Below are 19,071 nucleotides of genomic sequence, written 5' to 3' on the forward strand. Positions count from 1 at the left end.
CTCTTTTACGGATCTGGACAAGTAGGGAGGAGCACTGGAGTGATACGAGCCATCGGCCGCCGGCCAGGCTAGCCCTCTTGTTACCGTTGCACGGCAGTCTCGCTTTTGCTTTGATATGGAAGGCGAAGCAGGGAGTTTCCTTGAGAGAGCCGCGATCGTTGGGTTCTGAAAGGTAAGCCGCGTCGTCGGAGGGTCGGGTTGAGATCGGGCATGTCTTGAACGGGAGGAAGAGGTAAGAAGAGGTAAATACGGCCGATGAGGTCGACTGAGAAGACAACAGAAGGAACATGAAATATGGTGGGAAAGAGCTACCCATTATCAACAAATTATCAGTGCCATGCTCCACTCTGAGCAAGTCATCTCTCCCTCTACAACATTCTCTTCAATATTGGGCCAAGTTCGGGACCGATGCGGTGGCATTTTCTATACATACATGATCCCCTGCAGCAAGCATGCATTCCCACATCCAAGCAAGATCATGTTCGCTGACAGCACGAAATCGTCCGCGGCCTTGGTGAGTTGAACACTTGTGAATGGTCCAAGCTAGGGCTACACCAGATCTTGTCGGAATTGCTTCTGTTGCCACCTGCCATTTATACCATGTCACTCCGATCTGTAATTTTTTTGAGCTCCGAAAAGCGTGGATTCATTGTTCTGATGCATCTCGTTGTTTCTCAGGCCAGGTCAACACGGGCAGATGCCGGCTTACCAACACTAGATGGCTGAAAGCAACGGTTGTACTGCAGCACCAGTGGCGCATCAGCTCTTGTTCTTTTTCCAGGGTTGTTTCTTCCTCTCACGATGCTCTGGGCACTGCCTGAGTGTCTTGGATCAGACCTACCCTACCGAGACAAGCACTCCAGCACCTGAGCTCAGAAACACCCAAGACGCTGTTTCCGACCCGTGGGTTCTGATGAACAGCAAGGGGCCCCCCATCGATTCAGTCGGGATTGTTCTTCCCCCCCCCTTCCCTCTTACCGTTCCTATTTTACAGTCGGTTCTTCCACCTTGCCACGATGTGGCGGCCACTTTCCAGGAAAGGAACTCCCACGAGCTATTCGTCATGGCAGCGCGCAAACGTTAGCATTTTCACCTCACACCTGGGTCTTGGCTGTCTCTCTATTCTAACTGTTCAGCTACCATTCTCCTCAGCTGATATCTCTCATATCGTCCCTATTATCCTAGCAACTCACCTATACACGGTTACCGTTTCGCGCATAGATGGGTAGATATCAGCCCCTCTCGTCTTGGCTCACCTAGCTACCTACCTTCTCGACCTACCCAATATTCAACCACCTTTTATTTTACTACGAGAACACGACCTTGCTTTGATGGATTGTCACAACCGCCAACATTCCTGGCGACGAAACAATGGCTCCCCCGATATGGCTCGTCTTGCGAGGCATCAAGGAAGGGAGCGAGACCTCGTCCTCGGCGGCGGCGGAGAGAAGGAACCCTTCGTACAGCGAGCCGTTGGTTGGCATGGTCATAAGTGTCATCCTGGCCATGGTCTCGCTAGTTATTATCTCCTCGTTTCTGAGTATGTCCCTTCTTTTTCTGTCGAGCTGTCTTTGCTGACGGATTGACAGCCCAAAGGTATCTGGCGGTTAAGCTCTGGAGCAGACTCCCTTTTGTTCAATACTGTAGGTGGCCTTCCGTATGTCATGGTGGTGGCGGAGGAGCAGGATCACCGGCTAACGGGAAACAGTGGTGTTCGCTATCTATGCTGATTCCTTTCTGTTTGTGTTTGCTACTGGCATACTCCAGTTTGGTTTTGGTGTGGGATACTCGGTATCAGTGTGCGAATCAGCCATTCTATTGTGTCTGGCTTGCTATGTAACGACAAAGGTATGCTATTCGGCGGGCTCGTAAGGCTCTCTCGACGAGTGTGCTAATATTGAATGAGTAGATTGTATGTGCTTGGCTCAGCTCATGTCTTGTATTTTTGCTGACAGGACCTAGCTTATCTACATGTTTCTGGTAGAAAAAGCCGTAAGACACTGCGGTCGCCATTGACGATTACCCACTGACACGAGATAGTTCATCATACGATCAGGCTCCAAGAGAAGGCGCATGACGTCGAAGCTCTATCTGTTCAACTCGTTCGGCATGATCGGTATGTTCTCGGAGGCCTTGACCGTGTTTATGGGAGCGGTCACTGACAACAGGGAACCACAGGGGTTTATTGCGTTGTTGTCGTTATGAACTTCATCTAGTATTGCACCCCCTGTTGTCGATCTCAGCTTCCACGGCTAACCGACATCTCCAGTCGCATCACGAGGGTGGAAAACGGCCAATGCATAATAGGCATGAGGAAGGAAGCCATGATCCCTCTGATAAGCTTCGATCTGCTCGTCAATGTGAGCCCGTTCAGTTCTTCTCTGTTTCCCGTTTGGATCCACGGCTCGAACGATTGCTAACAGTTCAATCATCAGATATATCTTACCTTGGTATTCTTAATACCATTATCCAGTACACCGCTCTTCCTTCTCTCTGGTTCATTTCCGCCTTACTGACCTGGAATCATAGGAACGTACACGTGGAAGAACTTTGTCCACACACCTGGCAGTCGACGTCTCCGAACCGTGGCCATGAGAACTTTTGTGGGTTGTGTCTGCACATTGACCAGCAGCGTGGTGTAGGTTTCCCTTCACGCACTGACGGCGGTGACCCCTAACAAGTGCCACAGGAACCTATCCGTGCTTATGGCTCTCGATGGCGAGCCAGGCTGGGTGTGCCTGATGTGTTGTAATAGTGATATCCTCTTCAGTGCAATTGTCATCCAATGGGTCACCTCCCGCGACAGCACTAGCTCGGCGGCCTCTACTGATTCTGTCAGCGGAGGAGCATCTCGACCACGAAGTCAGCACAACAACCACACTAGTCACGGGGGAGAGGAGTTGGCCGGTCTCGACAACAGCCATCACCGCTGCAACGTTAACAACCGGCAGAAGGATTCTCTCGAGGGGGATAAGAAACAACAAGCGAGAAACAAGTCGCTGAACAGAAAAGGCCTCGTGTCATCCACCGATGCCATCGTTGCAGACGCTGCCGAGATGTCGATCAACCACGCCGAGTTTGGAGGGGATGGGGATGTCTCGCCGCGAAGTACAGAGGTCAACACGGTGTGTTATGATGACGGTAGGGACAAGGAAACCAACAGGAGGCCGTACACGAGCGGTTCGCTGACCAGAACGACGACAACCACGACGACCAACAACCCGCACGACGACGATGGCGCTGCTGCTGGAAGGTTCCCCCGTCTGCCGCCGGCGCTGGCAACATCAACCGTCCGGCACCACACCTCAGAAGTTAGAGTCGACGTTGATTACGGCGCGACGAGTCTGAGTAGCCGCGAGATTGCCGATGGGGAGGAGGCTAGGTTGGGGAACAGCATTGTGATTGGGTCTGGGACGAGCGTGTGCGGTGTGACGGATGTCACTGGGGGCGGGAGGTGGACAAAACAACCGCCGGCTTGGAGTCCAGGAACGGGGCCGGGGCTTTAGTGGGGTTCGAACTGGAGTTGTGGTGAGCACCGGGATCAGTGCCAAAGGAGAAGCACGGTGAGCTATCCGATCCTTGGGGTGTTGAGGGAACATGTCGTTGAGGGAAGGGGGTGGAGGGATTGGAGGAGAAGGACTGCTGAGGAGGAGGGGTCGGAGAAGGAGAAGAGGGGTGAGAAGTGCGGGAAGAGTTGGGGTTGAGAGGAGGAGAAGAAGAAGAAGAAGAAGAAGAACAGGTGGGCGGGAAGGTAAGCAAGAGAGGAGTTTTTGCTTTGGTGTGTTTTACTTGTTTCGCACCCTAGGACTCAGGTTGGTTTGGATACCTTTTTGTTTGGGGGTTGATTTTTCGATGGTAGGATACATGACCTACTTGCATAATGAACATTGATTATGGCTCCTCTGGGGACCTGATGCTATGTGGCATGGAAGTCTCGACTGAGTGGCTATGATGAGATACAAAACTGATGGCAGAAAGACTTTGCCTGAGATAAGCGTGCATGACCGTAGGTAGCCATGGGGATCGAGTTTCAATTATGATGACAGTGTTCCAATCATCTGAAAAGTCGCAGCCAAGAGGGGAGACAGAAGAAGTGAAGTAAACAAACAACAGTGAGCATAAAAGTCGAAAAGCTCACCGGCCAACCTCTGGTAGGGTGGCCGGTTACGAAAACCCTTCAGGGGGTTTTACCTAGGAATTGAACTCGGGGGCTATCAGCAACTTTCGAGATCCTTACCATTTGACCTGACCACAAGTGTTGTTGGCATCCTGGTAAGGGTTTGGGGAGCTGCTGTTGGGAGGTGGGTTGTGGAGGGGGGGGGATATCAAGGTTGCTTGGTCCCTCCTTTTTTGATTGGTGAGGTGGATTGTTGGAAGGCACGCTGTTGGGAAGGTGCAGGTAGGCAATGGGATGAGGAGAAGGAGAGGTAGGTTGAGTAAACAAGTGAAGGGTTGCTCAACAACAGAGGTCTTCTCTTTGTTTGTGGGTTGTGAGTCTTTGTTGTGGTGTGTTATATAAATGGAGAGCCTTTTTTGCAGCATTGTCTGTTGGAAGGGCAGATAAGTAACTGTGACGTGCATGTAGTTTATATATTGGTACCTATTGTCACGCTATCATCCTTGCAGCCTCTTCCAAACAAACATCTCTCGTAGATTCATTATCTGTTTCTCAGAGTGTTTGACGCAGCATTCCGCTCATACGTGGTATCCTTCCCCAACTACACAGCACGGCAAGGTACACTTAGGTGATGTTTGTATGGCAACCAAAAAAAGAGAAATGCTTTCTGCCGCGTTATGCGACTATTTATTTCGTAGTGGATATCTGTATCCCCTCCCCTCCCCTTCCCATATTGCCCAACCCTCCCTTCATAAAATATACAATCTTTATATATCCCTCCCTCTTGCTCATGTAGTGGTAGTAGTGGTATCCAATCTTTCCCTTGATGTATAAAAAAAAACGCCCAAAAAAATTCCACAATGTTGTACGTGTGTGTATCATGCCCCCCCCCTTCCCTTATGATTTTCGTGGGGTGTTGTTTAAAGTTCATCTTTCTTTTCGTAAAAGTCGTCATCAAGTTCGTTCGTTTCGTTATAGTGAAAAAAAAAAAAAAAAAAAAAAAAAAAAAAAAAAAACAATTTAATGCCGTCCCTCCTTCTTCGCCGCAACCATCGCCCTCTCCTTCTCAATCAAAACCCACTGCTCCCGTATACTTTCCCTCCGACCTTCTAGTCACAAGTCCTTTTCGTGAACCTTCACCCGTCCGTTCAGAGCAGTGCCCTTGGCTCCCACCCTCGACACCAACCTACGACGGGTCGTGGTGAGGCCACCAGCAATCTTGTCAATGACGGCAAGGAAAAGGACCTGGACGAGCCAGATGAGGAACCGGATGACGTAGTCCCAGAGCGAGTACCTCGGCCTTTCCCCCCTGGCGAGGGTGGACTCCTCGAACTCAAAGGGGATGTTCGCGCCGAGATGCTCGACGGCCACGCGGAGGCCGGAGCTGAAGCCATCTTCGTGGGTGCCTTGTCTCGTCCAGGCTCCCGCATAAGAAATCCCGCGCGTGTTTTGGATCTCAGGGAGGCGTTCCTGGGCCGCGAGGACGGACTTGTTGAAGATTGTGTGCCGGTATGTGTACCTCCCCTGGATGGTCTTCGGGTCGGGCTTGTGCAGCGGGTTGAGGGTGACGAGGACGTCCCCAAAGGCCGCGCGGGGGATTTCCTGGAGGATGTTCATGTTGTATGTGAGGCAGACCTGGTCAATGTGGCCCGAGCCGGTCATGGGGGAGGACCGGGAAAGGTAGTTGAATGATGTCCAGGCTTCGTACCGCTCTGGCATAAGAGAGAGGTCAGAATGCAAAAAGACCTCGTTCGTGGAGGTCTGGAAGGATCGCAGAATGGAATCCTCTGCTTCGGTTGCCGAGTCCCCGATGATGGAGAGGGCTTGGTCGCCGTGGGTGGCGAGGATGACATGGTCGAATACCTCCGACTTGCCGCCGGTTGGGTGGAGGGTGTGAAGTCTCAACCTGCCGTCCCGCTCAGGGGTGATGGAGATGACCTTGCTGTTGAGGCGGACGTGGTTGGATGGGAAGCCCTTCATGACGGCGTCGATGTAGGACTTTGAACCGCTGTTGAGGGTGAGCCATTGTGGGTTCTTGGAGGTTGAGGCGAGGAAGTGGTGGTTCCACCTGAGTGAGGTCAGCCAACAAATTCGAGTGATGATGAGTCTCAAGGACACAGCTTACATGAAGCGAATGAGTGTGGCGACGGGGAAGTCGAGTGCGCATTTCTCCGGGCTGGTGTTCCAGAAACTCGCCGTGATGGGGGTGAGATAGTCATCCTTGAACTTGGTTGAGTAGCCCTCCCTCTCGAGGTACTCGCCAATGGTCTCCTCAGTTGGCTTCTCGGCGCGCAAGACGTCCAGCGCAAACTTGTCGAAGCGCCAAATGTCAAAGACCAATCTCCACATTCTAGGTGAGAAATAGTTGCTTCGCTGGCAGAAGAACGCATCTCTGTTCAGGCTGGCCCACTCGAAGCGCCCTTGGTCTCTGGACACCGAGAAGGACATCTCGGCGGGCGCGGTTTCCACCTTCATCCTCCTAAGAAAGTTCAAAAAGTTCGCTGTCCATGCATTAGTGCGGCTCACTTACAAATGGCCCTAAGCAAAAGGAAACAGGGGTGGATGAGAAGCCTCCTTACGGTATGTAGCTTCATTCATGACCATAAACCCAGCATCGACCAAAGTCTTGTACTTTCCCCTCGTGAACTCCACCGTGTTAGCATGACCGCCCAGGCGGTCAGCGGCCTCGAAGATGTACACATCATGAGGGCTCCGGTTCAACGCCCACAGCGCACCGATGCCCGCTACACCACTGCCCACCACGGCCACCTTCTTACGCGGATGGGGGTTCCCTCGTTGAATCATGAGGAAGTAGAGTGCCTGAAACGGCTGAACAAAAGAGGGACGACGAAAGAACGTGGACGATGAAGAGGAAGACTGACGGGGAGCGTCGGTCATGGGGCAGTTACAACCTTGGGGTGAACAAGGGTGGGAACAGAAGAGAATGCTGCAAGCATGGGAAGAGAAGGCGAAGAAAGATTACAAGGAGTGGGGTAACGAGACGTATTAAAAGACCTTGCTGTTTTCTGCCACATGCATATGATGTTGGAGTTGGGGGATTACTCAAGGGTGGACACACCGCAGTTCCGGGCGTCAAATGGGAGGCCCAGGAGAGGTGTAACATGCATTGGTGCCAGTGTAGCTGGCATCGCCGTGTCCACTCACCCTCGTTCCCGGCCAGGGGGAACACGCGGTTGATCGTCAAAATCTCAAAAGAGAAGCCTGTTTGTTTCAAGGCCTGATCAAGCGCCAGCCCAAAACCGTCTTTGTAATGGATGTCTTGGGCAGCCGACCAGGGCTTTTCGAGCTTCGAGAGGCACGACATTTGTGCAGGCACGCATGGCCGGCCAGACCGATCCGATCCGTGTTACAAGGGTCGATTTTGAATCTTTTGGCATGTTCAATTCTTGATGCTCCAGGCCGATAATGCACCTAGCATTCAAGTTTTTTTTTCCTTTCTTGCTGCTGAAAAGCATGGCAGCGGCAGTGAACAGGTGAAAATTCGAATAGCGGTGGCTGGCAGAATGGATTCTCGTATGTCAACTCCGAGGTCAACTCAGCTTCGAGGTGGCAGGTATCTGAGTTCAGTCTCAGCTTCAACTCATGTGTCCACTTTGACGACCCTCCAAAGATGATTCCATTCAGGAGTTTTTCCCGTCCCCCTTCATCTCATCCATGAACAAACAGGGGAAGAAGACACGAGAAAATGGATTTCTCTCTTCCAAACTCGGCAGCGGTTGGCAGTCGCCGTTGAGTTTCATCGCCATCTTGTTATGCAGCAGCCAGGGCGGGCAGTGGGCCAATTGCTATCAACCACAACAGCAGCCCAGCCCCATCAGGCCCTGGCGGTGGATTCGGCCAGCGCAGCAGGTTGCAACACAGCTGATTTTCCGGCACTAGTGTCGGCCTGACATATGGCGAGGCTGCATTTCCAAGGGAATTGGATATATATATCAGCCATTAATTGGACGAGGGGTTGGGTATCGAGATGTCTGCAGGCCGTCACATGCTGACCTACCTCGATTGACAATATGATGACACTGAACTGACTTGAAGTTGGGTTAGGGTTATGACTCTCACCGCACGCAAAGCCACCTTTGCTCAAGCCACACCTCAGATGAAAAATTCTCTTCGACCGACGATGAAAACCAACAATATCGTCGTTCAACAAAGGACACATTTGACCATGGTCACGGAACCTCCCGAGTATCAAGTCCCGCAAACATCCAATCATCTCACAGCCATCACACAAAATCAGAACACGATTTGAACAAAAAAAAATGTCGAGGCCTAACGGGATCGCCCACTCATCGCACAGCTTTTACCCTGGGCTAGTAGCAATTCTTGAGACTCCTTCTTCTTCTGCCCGGCTTAAATCAACCCGGTGCACAGCTTCTCCAATCGGAATATGTCTCTCGAAAGAAACAAAATCCAAAAGGAAAATTCGCACCGGGCCAGAGTTTCTGCGTTTCACCGGGGTCAACTTTCTGAAGAAGAAAAAGAGGAAAAGCAGAGATAAAGTTTTGGCGCGCGCGAAAATATTTTATACCACCACTGGAATTAGGGTGGGGCAGTGGTTATTGGTCTGTGCGGGATGTTTGGTGGGGTAGAAGGAGGGAGTGGGGGTTGGGGTTGGTGATGGCTTTAAGATTGACTTCGAACCATCTGGTAATGTTTTCGAATAAAAGACGCGGCGACAACAGGAAGTTGGCAACCGGAGTCATGTGTAACTCGCAGGTATACTTCGTGCTACGAGTACACATGCTCATATTCATGGCCAGCTCACGTTCTTAAGTTACGGACCCGCTGTTCAGTTCTCGACAACATGACATAGGAACGAAAAGGGATCTGACTTTGTAATTGCAAGGTGGGAATTACAAATATCTTGACGGCTATGGTCAACATGGAAGCATCATGACGTGTGGTGTACAATGCCGGTGGTTCGTCATACCACTGGTTGGATATGATAGAAGGACGTGGTGATGGTCTCAACCTACATGACCCAATTGTAACACTTTTGTATAAAGTCACCTTCATTCACAAACGCATCACATCCCATAAGTTCCACCACAAGGTATTTATATTTTTGGTTTTTTTTATTTCTCTCTCATTAAGGTATAAACGGTGTGAAGCATCCAGAGAAAAATACGAGCCAGTCATATCAACAACAACAACCACCAGAAAAAAGAAGTACTAAGGGGGGGGGGGTTGTAAAAATAAAGATAAAAAGAAACATGAAAAGAAAATAAAAAAAAGTCTACATCAGAAGCGTTGGTATCTCCCCTATCCTTCAACTTCGCCTTATTCATTGTCATAAACGCACTCGCCAAAAACACCTTGCCACCCTTTTCCATGTGATTCTCCCCCAGAAAATATACAATGGGGTATCATCTCATCCTGGGGCCAATAAAAAAAAGCAAATGCCTTTTTTATTTTTCATGACGCAGCAAAGAAAATATCAAAGAGTCTTGTTGATTTAAGCCCTGAACTTCTTGGCAGGGGCGGCAGGAGCGGCGCCGACCATGGCCATGGGGACGGCACCACCGTAGCCGCCGAAGGAATCCCTCCCTTGGACGGCAACGTTGGGGAAGCCACCGAAGCTGCACTGGACGACGCAAGAGCAAGAGCCGTCGGCACCGATCTTGCCGACGCCGGGGACGAGGCCAGTGTTGGCAGCAGGGGGGGCAGTCTCAGTGCCGGCGGGGGGAGCAGCAGGAGGAGCGTTCGGGTCGGGAGCGGGAGCGTTGCCGGTGATGGCACCGCCGGCACCGTTACCCTTCTGCTGGATGGCGAGGGACTGGAACATGGCATGGGTCTTCTCGGCGGTGGGGTTGATGGAGAAAACCATTCCCTTTCCGCAGTGGTTGCCCTGGCGGCAGTAGAACCCTTTATCTCGGTGTTAGAATAGGCTTTCCAGACAGATACTGGGGTCAAACTTACAAAGAGGAGTGTCAACCATCACTTGCATAGCGACCTGGGGAGGGGGGTTGACGGTGTTGTTGGCGTTGGCCTGGAAACCAGAGTCCATACCACCGTCAAGAGGGTCGCAAGGAGTGTCGAAGGCAGACTGAGTGGCAGTGTGGTTTTGGCTGAGGAAGGTGAAGATGACGGTATCGCCAACGGAAGCCTTGAGCTCCTGGGGGCTGAAGGCAAGACCTTGAGGGCCACCGACGGTGACGCTGTGAGTAGCACCGCCGGCACCAACAACGGCATCGGGAGGGGGCTGCTCGACGGGGGTGCCGGGCTCGCCGGTGACGACGGCGGGAGGAGGGGTGGCCTCGTGCTTGACGGTCTCGGTGACGGTTACGGTCGAGGCCTGTCCAACAACAGTGGTAGGGGCACCACCACCAATGTTGACCCAGAGGAAGTTGATGTTGCCGTGGCTGGGCTTGTGGACACCGATGAGGCGGGTGAGCTCAGCGAGCTGCTCGTCGGAAATCTTGACGCTCTCGTGACCCTTTTGCAAATGTCCATCTCTCTTCGCGGGAGCAACGTTGTGAACCGACTTCGCCAAGGCAAAGGGGGCCATGCCCAAGATCGCTGTTGTAGAGAACTTCATTTTGTCTTCTTTTCTGTTTCCCTTTTTCTCGATCTGATTAAGTTTCGATGTTGTGTATATCGTAGATAACTCTGGATGCTGAAGCGAGTCCCTGCTCGTATAGAAGTGAAGATGGAGGAAAGATCAAAGAAGGAACTGTGGATCAACCAAAAGAGCGGAACACACACAAAGAGAAAAACAATGGTGGAATAATGAGAGAGAGAGGGTGAGGAGAGGATGGAGAAAAAAGAGAGGGAAACAAGACTTCTTGAAGGAGGGCCGGCCACATGGGACGGGCTCTTGTACCAAGCATGCTGGAGATCGAAAACGACATGCCCTTTGCTGTGATTTCCCCTTTTTCCGCCAGTGCACCCCCAAGGATGCGGGCCAAGATGTTAGGGGCGTTGCGGTCGGTCTCGAAACTTGTCGGGAGGGCATCACCGTGACAGCTGCTCCCTGTCTCGCTCCCTGTCTCGCTCCCTGCCCATTGCTTTCGGCGTGCTGGGCGCCCGCGCAGAGCGGCATCCGTTGCGGAGCGAAGACCCTGGCTGCTGACCCTGGCAGAAGGGATGGTGGGAGCAGGAGGTCGGCTGTGACAAAGCCGTCTCAGAATTGTGTTTGGGGTTTTCGCCAAGGTCGGTTGCACAGACCGCTAAGATGGGATGAAAGAGTGGGGCATAGCAACCCCCAGCATCCCGAGAGGGGACTTCCTCCTGGCAACGGGGACGAAGACAGAGACAGAATAAGCGCTGTCAGCAAAAGATCCCGACGAAGAGCGAAGACGTTCGATAGGCGGGCCTCGAACTGCTATTTTGGCCCGTCAGTCAGACTGCGCGGCTTCAACAAGCCAGGCGGCTACTTCATCATCTCTCTGATCTTCTTAGCATCATGCGGCCGTGACAGCAGACCCGGCCGGTGCGCTTAAACAACGAGTGGGTTGAAGCCCCGGAAGCGGCGGGGTCGCAAGACGACAGCCGCCCGGCATCTTGAATGTCCACCGCGGGAGTTGACGCTGGGGGCCAGCAGGAAGGCCCAGTGACTAGCCATAGGAACGTTTCGGGTTCGAGATGTTTCCTGCTGAGCACTGGCTCCTTGTTGTATATAGTAGGCGATCCCACAACTGCCAAGCAGTCGATACGCAATCCAAATTATTCCCTGAGAGCTGTGTTCGAAGCCAGGAACGATATTGGGCGCTCGTGGGAGTTTGCCATTACGATTAGGCGCTGTAGGGATGGGGCGGAGAGTACTGAGAACGCCACAGCGGTCCGTCATGGAAACCCCCATCTGAAAGAGGCGGCATGGCCTTCAAGGCGGCGAAAGGCCCGTCCAGCACCTGCGTCATGGAACATTCCGTCTTCTTTTGTTGGCAAAATCGTCGAATCATACCGTAGCATGTCTGTCAGCGCAACTCAAATTCCTTTTCTTAACCATATCGAGTTGGTGAGGTCTGTCCCGTCGGACCAAATCCTATCGAGATCTCATGTCTTGGCAGGGCGTCAACCGGCCAGCATATCGGGATATTTTTGCAGGCCTTGTTCTTCCCCCCATTGACGACCATCCAACTTCAACTCGAGAATTGAGGCAGCCAACGGATGCAACGTGAGCGACAAAAAGAGTTGAATCAATATCGACATTCCCTGCATGAAACGAACCAAACAAATAGATTCGAGCTCGGCGCATTCAGCAGACACAGCCGTCTCTTGCATCCGTTGCTACGTGGGCAGGCTGTGGGGGACAAGACCGGATGACGGGGAATTGAAAGCCGGACACGGAGGGTGGTGAGGTTCATCTCCCGTCCCTCTTTTGCATCCCATGTCGAGGGGCACAGAAGTTGCTGGGCGAGGAAAAGAGGCTGTATTTGTGACACTGCCATGGCGGCGCTCAGACATGGAAGTTCGCGGAGCCGTGGTAGAAAGTGAGGTTTCTGGAACGCTTCTTGTCGCAGGTTGGCGTTTGGACGTTGATCAGGGTTGGAAAAGCTGCAGTGCAGAGTCGCAGCCCTGCAGACTGGGGTCTGAAGCGAGCGCCGAGTCCAGAACATGACTCCCCAGTTTTGAAAACCGTCCGAAGACGCTAACAACACCGGCAGTCAACCATGCCTAAAGCCGTTAGTGCAGGGTCGCATGCGCTGTCACCTTCCTGGCCAGCACCTGGCTCGGGCCTTCTTCCTTCATTTTAACATTTGTTTCCCAATGGTACCCTACCTCCTCAGAAAGCTCGTTGATGATAAACGCCTATAGACGATGAGGTAATATGTTGTCTATTCCTATCAAGAACTTTTGTCTTGCTGCTGGGCCTGTTTGAGCCCTTGCTGCTTTCCCTCGTACAAGCCCGTGTAATACCCTGAAACATCAGCACATGTGGTCCATCTCGAAGAAAAGAAACAGAGAGAAACCTTACCTGCATAATACCAAGACATCAGCAGCTTTTTGAGCTCCTCATCTTGGACTGTATCTCCGGGTTAACATTCGTATCGAGCTTGGATACAACATCCCAGAAAAAGCATGTAGAGCGTACCTGATCCAAGCAACACCTGCGGTCCTGGTCCTGGCCCCAACGGCACCGCAGGCTGGCCTCCAGATAGCCCACCTCCAACCTGTAAGCCGTGATTCAATGTTAATCAATCTGAGAACTAGAAGGGCAAGGAAGAGGAACTGTTTCATGCCAAGCTTTTGAGGGATCTCCGGAGATCCTCCATCCTGGGGAGATCACAGCCTGCATCTTGGGTGTTTGATCCGCGTACCTTGTTCGCATCTGCGGAGTGTTGGGCATCCGAGATTGCTGGGTGCGATGTTTCGTCGCTCTCGTCCATTGGGACGCTCTCGTCGACCTCCCCTTCCTCTGCTGTGATAGGTGCTGCATGGCCATTTGTTTCAGCTTTGGCACTGCCGGATGTCCTAAACTGGAGTCAGTAAAGGAGTCGCTACCCAGCGTCACGGTTCTTGGTTTTGTCCTGAAGGGTTTGGAGAAATGCGAGAAACATACTTCTTCTCCTCGGGGGCTGGAAGATCGTCTACTGTGCCTCCTTGGGCGTGAATGCTGTGATATTTCTGTGTTTTACCGTCAATAAGAAACACCAGAAAATCGAGGACGGAGGGGTGCTCGCATTGTACTCCGCCAGCGCGTTGTTCCAGGAAGCTACAAGTGCAGAGTCATCCCAGATCTCTTCGTGTGTGAGATTTCGTTCGGATGCCATGTCGGATTATGAGGTGGTTTGTTGGCTGTGGAGAGAACTGAGGTGGTCGCGTGAGTGGTGAAGTGTGGTGTAGAGTGCCGAAGTGGGAACCTTGGAGGGGACGGACCGAGGATGAAATTGCTCGCTCACAATAGGCCCGCTCTTTCCCCCAAACACAACAGCTCCCAAGTCGAATGGTTTGCCTCAAAACACCATGCCAAAATTTCCCCATAAACTCGAAAACTACAGTTGTTATCTACCTATTCAAAAATCTTTTGGCTGCCCAGTCGAAGAAACTGCGGACTCGAAAGCACCATCACTCAGGTGGCCCGTGCTGCATGACTGTCATTCTCTCCGAGCTCCAACTTCAACCAGAATAAGTCTCACTTACTACCTATTTAATTCCCACTTCTGCCATTCGTTTTCCTGAAACAACACACCAACAATGCCGGGGCATTTCAACAATGGCACTTCCTTCTTCCCTCTTGAATGACCGACACTTTTTCCTAGGGCATAACCCTTTTCATCAACGAGGCCAGCTTGGGTATCAAGGTGCTTCCGAGACCATGATGCGTCGCCTGTCTTTGAGATTCAACGAGTACAAAAAGCGCTAACTCTTTAGTAGGTTTGAGACAAAGACCTTCTGACTGGTTTCCATCCTTTTGGGAACCCTTTTGAGAAGTTGAAGAAGTCGCGCGTAGCCCCAGCTGCTTTCCTTTCCTAAAGAAGTACGCTGGATCCGAGCCCCAGGGACCTACAGCTCTTGTTGCACCTGTTGCATCGTAGCCTTTGGCAGAGCAGGCTTTCTTCACTCGTTTGGCGCTTGCGTTTTCTAGATGTGTCCACCATTTGGGTGTGTATGCAGGCCTCGTCTCATACGCTTTGCGTAGCAAGGGAAGAACCTGTACATCGCCGGCACAGTAACGAAGTACCGGCGTCGTGAACGGTCGAATAGAGAAGATGCCTGAGTCGCCTGAAGCCATGCGCTTGCGAATATCCTCCTTCGTTTTTTTCCATTCGATTTGCTCCCGCTGATCAAGTCGTAAATCGTTCTCGACGGCTTTGTCCAAGCCGATGACGTAGAAACTATTACCTTGGCGGGTGAGATTCTCGAGCAACTGGAGGTCGATAACCCCAGAGATAGCAACATGGTACAGTGATTTCAAAGCGTCGGCGTCATTGCGTACGTCCCACAGGTACTTGCGGATGGATGGGTCTTCCAGAATCGACTTCAACGTCACATTGTCGTCTTTTTTCGACGGAGTGGTGAAGGCTTGGTTTCCCATTGCGTTGACATCGATGATGCGAACTTTCCGATCGGGGGGGACCAGCACGGTGATTAGATCCAAGGTTCCCCCGCGGCCGAGGTTTGTGCCTTCGAGATCGACATAAATGCTAGAGGAAGGGCCAATGGTGGCGAGGAAGTTCCGCAGAGCTTGAACATTGGTGACCAATGAAGGGTTGGGGGTTGTTGAAGGAGATGGTGATGCCATGGTGGCACCGAGTCAATTGAGTTAGATTAGAGTCGTCAAGAGATCACAGGAAGATGGCGACGTTGGTGATCTTGCACGGGAGTCGTTTCAGTACATATTATCAAGGATCTATCTTACTATCCTGTTTGCAAATCCCCGTTTGTTCAGCCAGAGACGGGAAATCTTCGAAGCTGTCCGGTTGTCCGTTTGCTAGAGCAGCCATCCGCGGCGACCTGCCAGCCAAGCTGCAGCGTGGCGCCGAATGCCGTCAAAATTTCAGCAGGCAGGCTCGAAGCAAACGTTGGAAAGGGGGCAAGAGAAGGGGACCTAGAAGAGAAACTCTGTGGTCGGCGCGGGCGGCAAGTAGCCCCTTGCCATGTTCAATTCAATACCGGAGCGGATTGAGTACCTCGAAATCTTCTCACCGCAAATCATTGCATTGGGTGCGGTTGAACTCCGGGAGTCATCAAAATCGGCACTCCGGCGAATCCCTGTCCTGCAAACTCCGGTATGCGGCGTTTGGAAGCCCGGACCGGGCGCCGTCATTAAACGTCGTCCGGAATGCCGGATCGGAGCTGAAATGTTCCACACAGCAAAGATCTGGAGCAATCTTTCCCATTTGACCGGCTCTAGCCCCGCATAGCGGCTTCCTACCGTGGCAGTCTAGTCCACAAGATCAGCGGTTCCAGCTCCCAAACAAACTACAAAACCCGCCATTCGCGTGTCACGAGAACAAGCTCGTAGCAACTCAGAAAAGTGGGAGTCTCCACCCAAGCCGCGTGTTCTCCGCCGTCTCTCTTTTTTTTTTTTTTTTTTTTTTTTTTTTGTTTGGTCTTGAACAGCCACTTCAGCTCTCATCCGACGGGATCTGAACATGTCTTCGTGCTATAATAAGCCAGAGATAACGACTTGGGTAGATCACCGCTGATCTTTCTCAACCCGTGACACTACATAGGATTTTGATGGAGTTACTGCGAGCTGTTGAGCGAAGGAGGGGGTAACTTGGCTTTGGCCTGATCCCAAGACATCAGACAGGTCTAGGTCCGTCGTACATGCGGGCGGGGTGCTGCATGTTCAAGGTACCGGTTGCTCTAGCGAGGTGTGTTAGCCCACCGATAAAATGTTGAGAATCTAGGACTGTTTTGATAGAGACTGAAAGGGGGGTGGTTTGGTGGTTTATGGTCTCTTTTCTATGGCTTTGGGTAAGACGGTGCGGGCTGTGGTTGGAGTGGGACCCGAGATTTTACCCCTCCTCCCCCCTCGTCACCGTTCCAGAGCGGGTTGTCCCTTTTAGGTCATCTGGGTAGCTCCGACAACACCAGGGCAACACCGGGTGTGTCGATTGTGCAAAGAGCTTCTTTATAAGCCCGTCCTCTGGTGCTGTTTAGTTTTGGGAGACAGGCTGTTCCTCATCCATCGCTTTTTCACATTCGTTGACTCTCAGCCTCGGTCTCCGAGCAAGGTGTTTTGCTCTTCTACTTTAAATCATCCAGGTCCGGTTTCGGTGTCGTCACTTATAACTGCTGTTTGACTCGGAGTGTTGCTGCTGTTACATACACCTCTTCCAAAATGCAAGCTCTGTCCGAACATGTGAAAAACCTCGTCAAGTAAGCCATGCTAACATGACTCTCAGGTCTGCCCCAGTTAGTTCTAACGCGCCCCCCACAGCTCTCAACTCACAGCTCACACATCGGAACAGGACCACTACATCGGCATAGACGTCGGCACCGGCTCCGCCAGAGCCTGCATCATCGACACCACCGGCGACATCAAAGCCCTCGCGTCAGAAAACATCAAGCTCTGGCAGCCGGCCTCCTACGGCGGCACCCACTACGAGCAGTCCACAACCGACATCTGGAACGCAATCTGCCTCTGCGTCCGCTCCGTCCTCGCCACCTCGTCCATCCCCCCCACCTCCATCCGCGGCATCGGCTTCGACGCGACATGCTCCCTCGCCGTCTTCACCCACGACACCGACGCCCCCGTCCCCGTCACCGGCCCTGACTTTACCAACGATGGCAACGACAGGAATGTGATCCTCTGGCTTGACCACCGCCCTTTGGCCGAGGCGGAGGCCATCAACGCTACCGGCCATCCGCTCTTGAAATATGTCGGGGGGAAGATGTCGGTGGAGATGGAGATCCCAAAGGTGTTGTGGCTGAAGAATAACATGCCCGAGGAGCTGTGGGAGAGGTGCAAGTTTTATGACTTGGCGGATGCGCTGACGCATATTGCTACGGGGGAGGAGACTAGGAGCTTCTGTAGCGCCGTGTGCAAGCAGGGGTTTGTGCCGGTGGGGGTGGATGGGAGTGTGAAGGGTTGGCAGCAGGACTTTTTGGAAAATATTGGGCTGGGCGATTTGGTGGAGAATGATTTTAGGAAGATGGGAGGAGTGAATGGGGTAGTGAGTCCTTTTTCTGATTGTTTTGTGAAGTGGTGGAAAAGGGGAATTGATGGCTGACACATTCTGTGATGGCAGAGCGGTAACTTCCTCAGCGCAGGGGAGTTGGTTGGGGGGTTGTGTGAGAAGGCGGCGAAGGAACTGGGACTGCCGGCGGGGATTGCGATTGGGAGCGGTGTTATTGATGCGTATGCTGGGTGGATTGGGACGGTGGGTGCTAAGGTGAAGCTGTCCCGGGACCATCTGGATGAGTCGGCTGCTCCGAATGATGTCTCGCAGGCTTTTACACGACTGGCGTCCGTGGCGGGGACTTCGACTTGTCATTTGGCTATGTCGAGGGAGCCGGTTTTCGTGCCGGGAGTTTGGGGACCGTACAGAGATGTGTTGATTCCTGACTTTTGGATGGCAGAAGGTGGGCAGTCGGCTACCGGGGAGCTGATTAAGCACATGCTGGAAACGCATGCTGCTTATGACGAGACGGTGAAGGAGGCGGAGGCGGCTGGGAAGAATATCTATGATTATTTGAATGACCATCTTAGGCATTTAAAGGAGGAGACAAAGGCGCCTTCGATTTCGTATTTGGGACGACACTTCTTTTTCTACGGAGATCTTTGGGGAAACCGGTCGCCTATTGCAGACCCTAACATGAGGGGGGCGATTATTGGAATGAGCAGTGACAAGAGCAAAGACGGGATGGTGCTGCTTTACTACTCGACCATGGAGTTCATCGCCTTGCAGACACGGCAGATTATCGAGGCCATGAACAAGGCGGGCCACAGCATTCTCAGCATTTTCATGTCGGGGAGTCAGTGTCAAAATGAGATTCTGATGGATCTCATCGCTACGGCTTGCGACATGCCGGTGTTGATTCCCCGATATGTCAATGCTGCTGTGGTCCATGGCGCGGCGATGCTGGGTGCCAAGGCAGCCAGCGCGGACAAGGACGGAAAGACAGAGCCTTTGTGGGATATTATGGACCGGATGAGCAAGCCTGGAAAGGTGGTTTGGTCGAGCGGTGACCCGGCGGAGAAGAAGCTTCTGGATACAAAGTATGAGGTGTTCCTGGATCAATGCCGGACACAGCAGGAATACAGAAAGAAGATTGATGAAGCTTTGAAGGGGTCGACGTTGGAGGGGGTCAATTAGGGGAGTGGAATGGCGTGTAATTCTGTAGACATCCGTCAATTGTAATTTTTCTTAGGTATTTTTACAACATCGTCACAAGTCCAACAAAAGAAGGGACCCTTTTTGTTTACTTTGTGATGTAATATTGCACTATGAACTGGCGTTGATGGTGCCTGAACTGAGACGGAAGCTTTCAGGGAAATGCTGGCAACAGGTGGTCTGTGCTTCCCAAAGAGCTCCAGC

The 19,071-nt window shown here is 52.3% G+C and overlaps 7 protein-coding genes across 7 annotated transcripts; 3 read left to right on the plus strand and 4 right to left on the minus strand.

Moving 5' to 3' along the window:
• Positions 1–466: 466 nt before the first annotated feature.
• QC763_0054440 (uncharacterized protein) lies at positions 467–1,084 on the plus strand (the record flags this gene model as incomplete). The annotated part of the gene is made up of 2 exons (XM_062905797.1): positions 467–514; positions 782–1,084. Exons 1-2 carry the CDS (start codon positions 479–481, stop codon positions 1,082–1,084), a joined length of 339 nt encoding a protein of 112 aa, XP_062767120.1. The 5' UTR covers positions 467–478.
• A 287-nt stretch (positions 1,085–1,371) lies between these two features.
• QC763_306700 (uncharacterized protein) lies at positions 1,372–4,111 on the plus strand (the record flags this gene model as incomplete). Its single annotated transcript, XM_062911113.1, has 10 exons — positions 1,372–1,540; positions 1,590–1,643; positions 1,709–1,848; positions 1,963–1,992; positions 2,041–2,116; positions 2,179–2,215; positions 2,270–2,360; positions 2,436–2,472; positions 2,530–2,638; positions 2,690–4,111. The coding sequence occupies 10 exons, from the start codon at positions 1,372–1,374 to the stop codon at positions 3,504–3,506; spliced, it is 1,560 nt and encodes a 519-aa protein (XP_062767121.1). The 3' UTR covers positions 3,507–4,111.
• Positions 4,112–4,853: 742 nt separating this feature from the next.
• QC763_306710 (uncharacterized protein) lies at positions 4,854–7,302 on the minus strand. Its single transcript, XM_062911114.1, has 3 exons — positions 6,697–7,302; positions 6,243–6,618; positions 4,854–6,185 (listed from the first exon to the last, which is right to left on the minus strand). Exons 1-3 carry the CDS (start codon positions 7,013–7,015, stop codon positions 5,231–5,233), a joined length of 1,650 nt encoding a protein of 549 aa, XP_062767122.1. The 5' UTR covers positions 7,016–7,302; the 3' UTR covers positions 4,854–5,230.
• Positions 7,303–9,174: 1,872 nt separating this feature from the next.
• QC763_306720 (uncharacterized protein) lies at positions 9,175–10,856 on the minus strand. Its single transcript, XM_062911115.1, has 2 exons — positions 10,058–10,856; positions 9,175–10,003 (listed from the first exon to the last, which is right to left on the minus strand). Exons 1-2 carry the CDS (start codon positions 10,674–10,676, stop codon positions 9,594–9,596), a joined length of 1,029 nt encoding a protein of 342 aa, XP_062767123.1. The 5' UTR covers positions 10,677–10,856; the 3' UTR covers positions 9,175–9,593.
• A 2,061-nt stretch (positions 10,857–12,917) lies between these two features.
• On the minus strand, positions 12,918–14,074 carry QC763_306725 (uncharacterized protein). The gene is made up of 6 exons (XM_062911116.1): positions 13,762–14,074; positions 13,641–13,705; positions 13,399–13,552; positions 13,173–13,251; positions 13,056–13,103; positions 12,918–12,998 (listed from the first exon to the last, which is right to left on the minus strand). Exons 1-6 carry the CDS (start codon positions 13,849–13,851, stop codon positions 12,925–12,927), a joined length of 510 nt encoding a protein of 169 aa, XP_062767124.1. The 5' UTR covers positions 13,852–14,074; the 3' UTR covers positions 12,918–12,924.
• Positions 14,075–14,336: 262 nt separating this feature from the next.
• Positions 14,337–15,323, minus strand: QC763_306730 (uncharacterized protein; the record flags this gene model as incomplete). Its single annotated transcript, XM_062911117.1, has 1 exon — positions 14,337–15,323. The coding sequence occupies one exon, from the start codon at positions 15,321–15,323 to the stop codon at positions 14,337–14,339; it is 987 nt and encodes a 328-aa protein (XP_062767125.1).
• Positions 15,324–15,923: 600 nt separating this feature from the next.
• On the plus strand, positions 15,924–18,934 carry NIC96_1 (nuclear pore complex subunit). Its single transcript, XM_062911118.1, has 3 exons — positions 15,924–16,945; positions 17,002–17,703; positions 17,782–18,934. The coding sequence occupies exons 1-3, from the start codon at positions 16,925–16,927 to the stop codon at positions 18,847–18,849; spliced, it is 1,791 nt and encodes a 596-aa protein (XP_062767126.1). The 5' UTR covers positions 15,924–16,924; the 3' UTR covers positions 18,850–18,934.
• The last annotated feature ends 137 nt before the right edge of the window (positions 18,935–19,071 follow it).

The sequence above is a fragment of the Podospora pseudopauciseta genome, chromosome 3 (genome assembly GCF_035222475.1).
Source record: "Podospora pseudopauciseta strain CBS 411.78 chromosome 3, whole genome shotgun sequence".
Classification (NCBI taxonomy): Eukaryota; Fungi; Ascomycota; class Sordariomycetes; order Sordariales; family Podosporaceae; genus Podospora; species Podospora pseudopauciseta.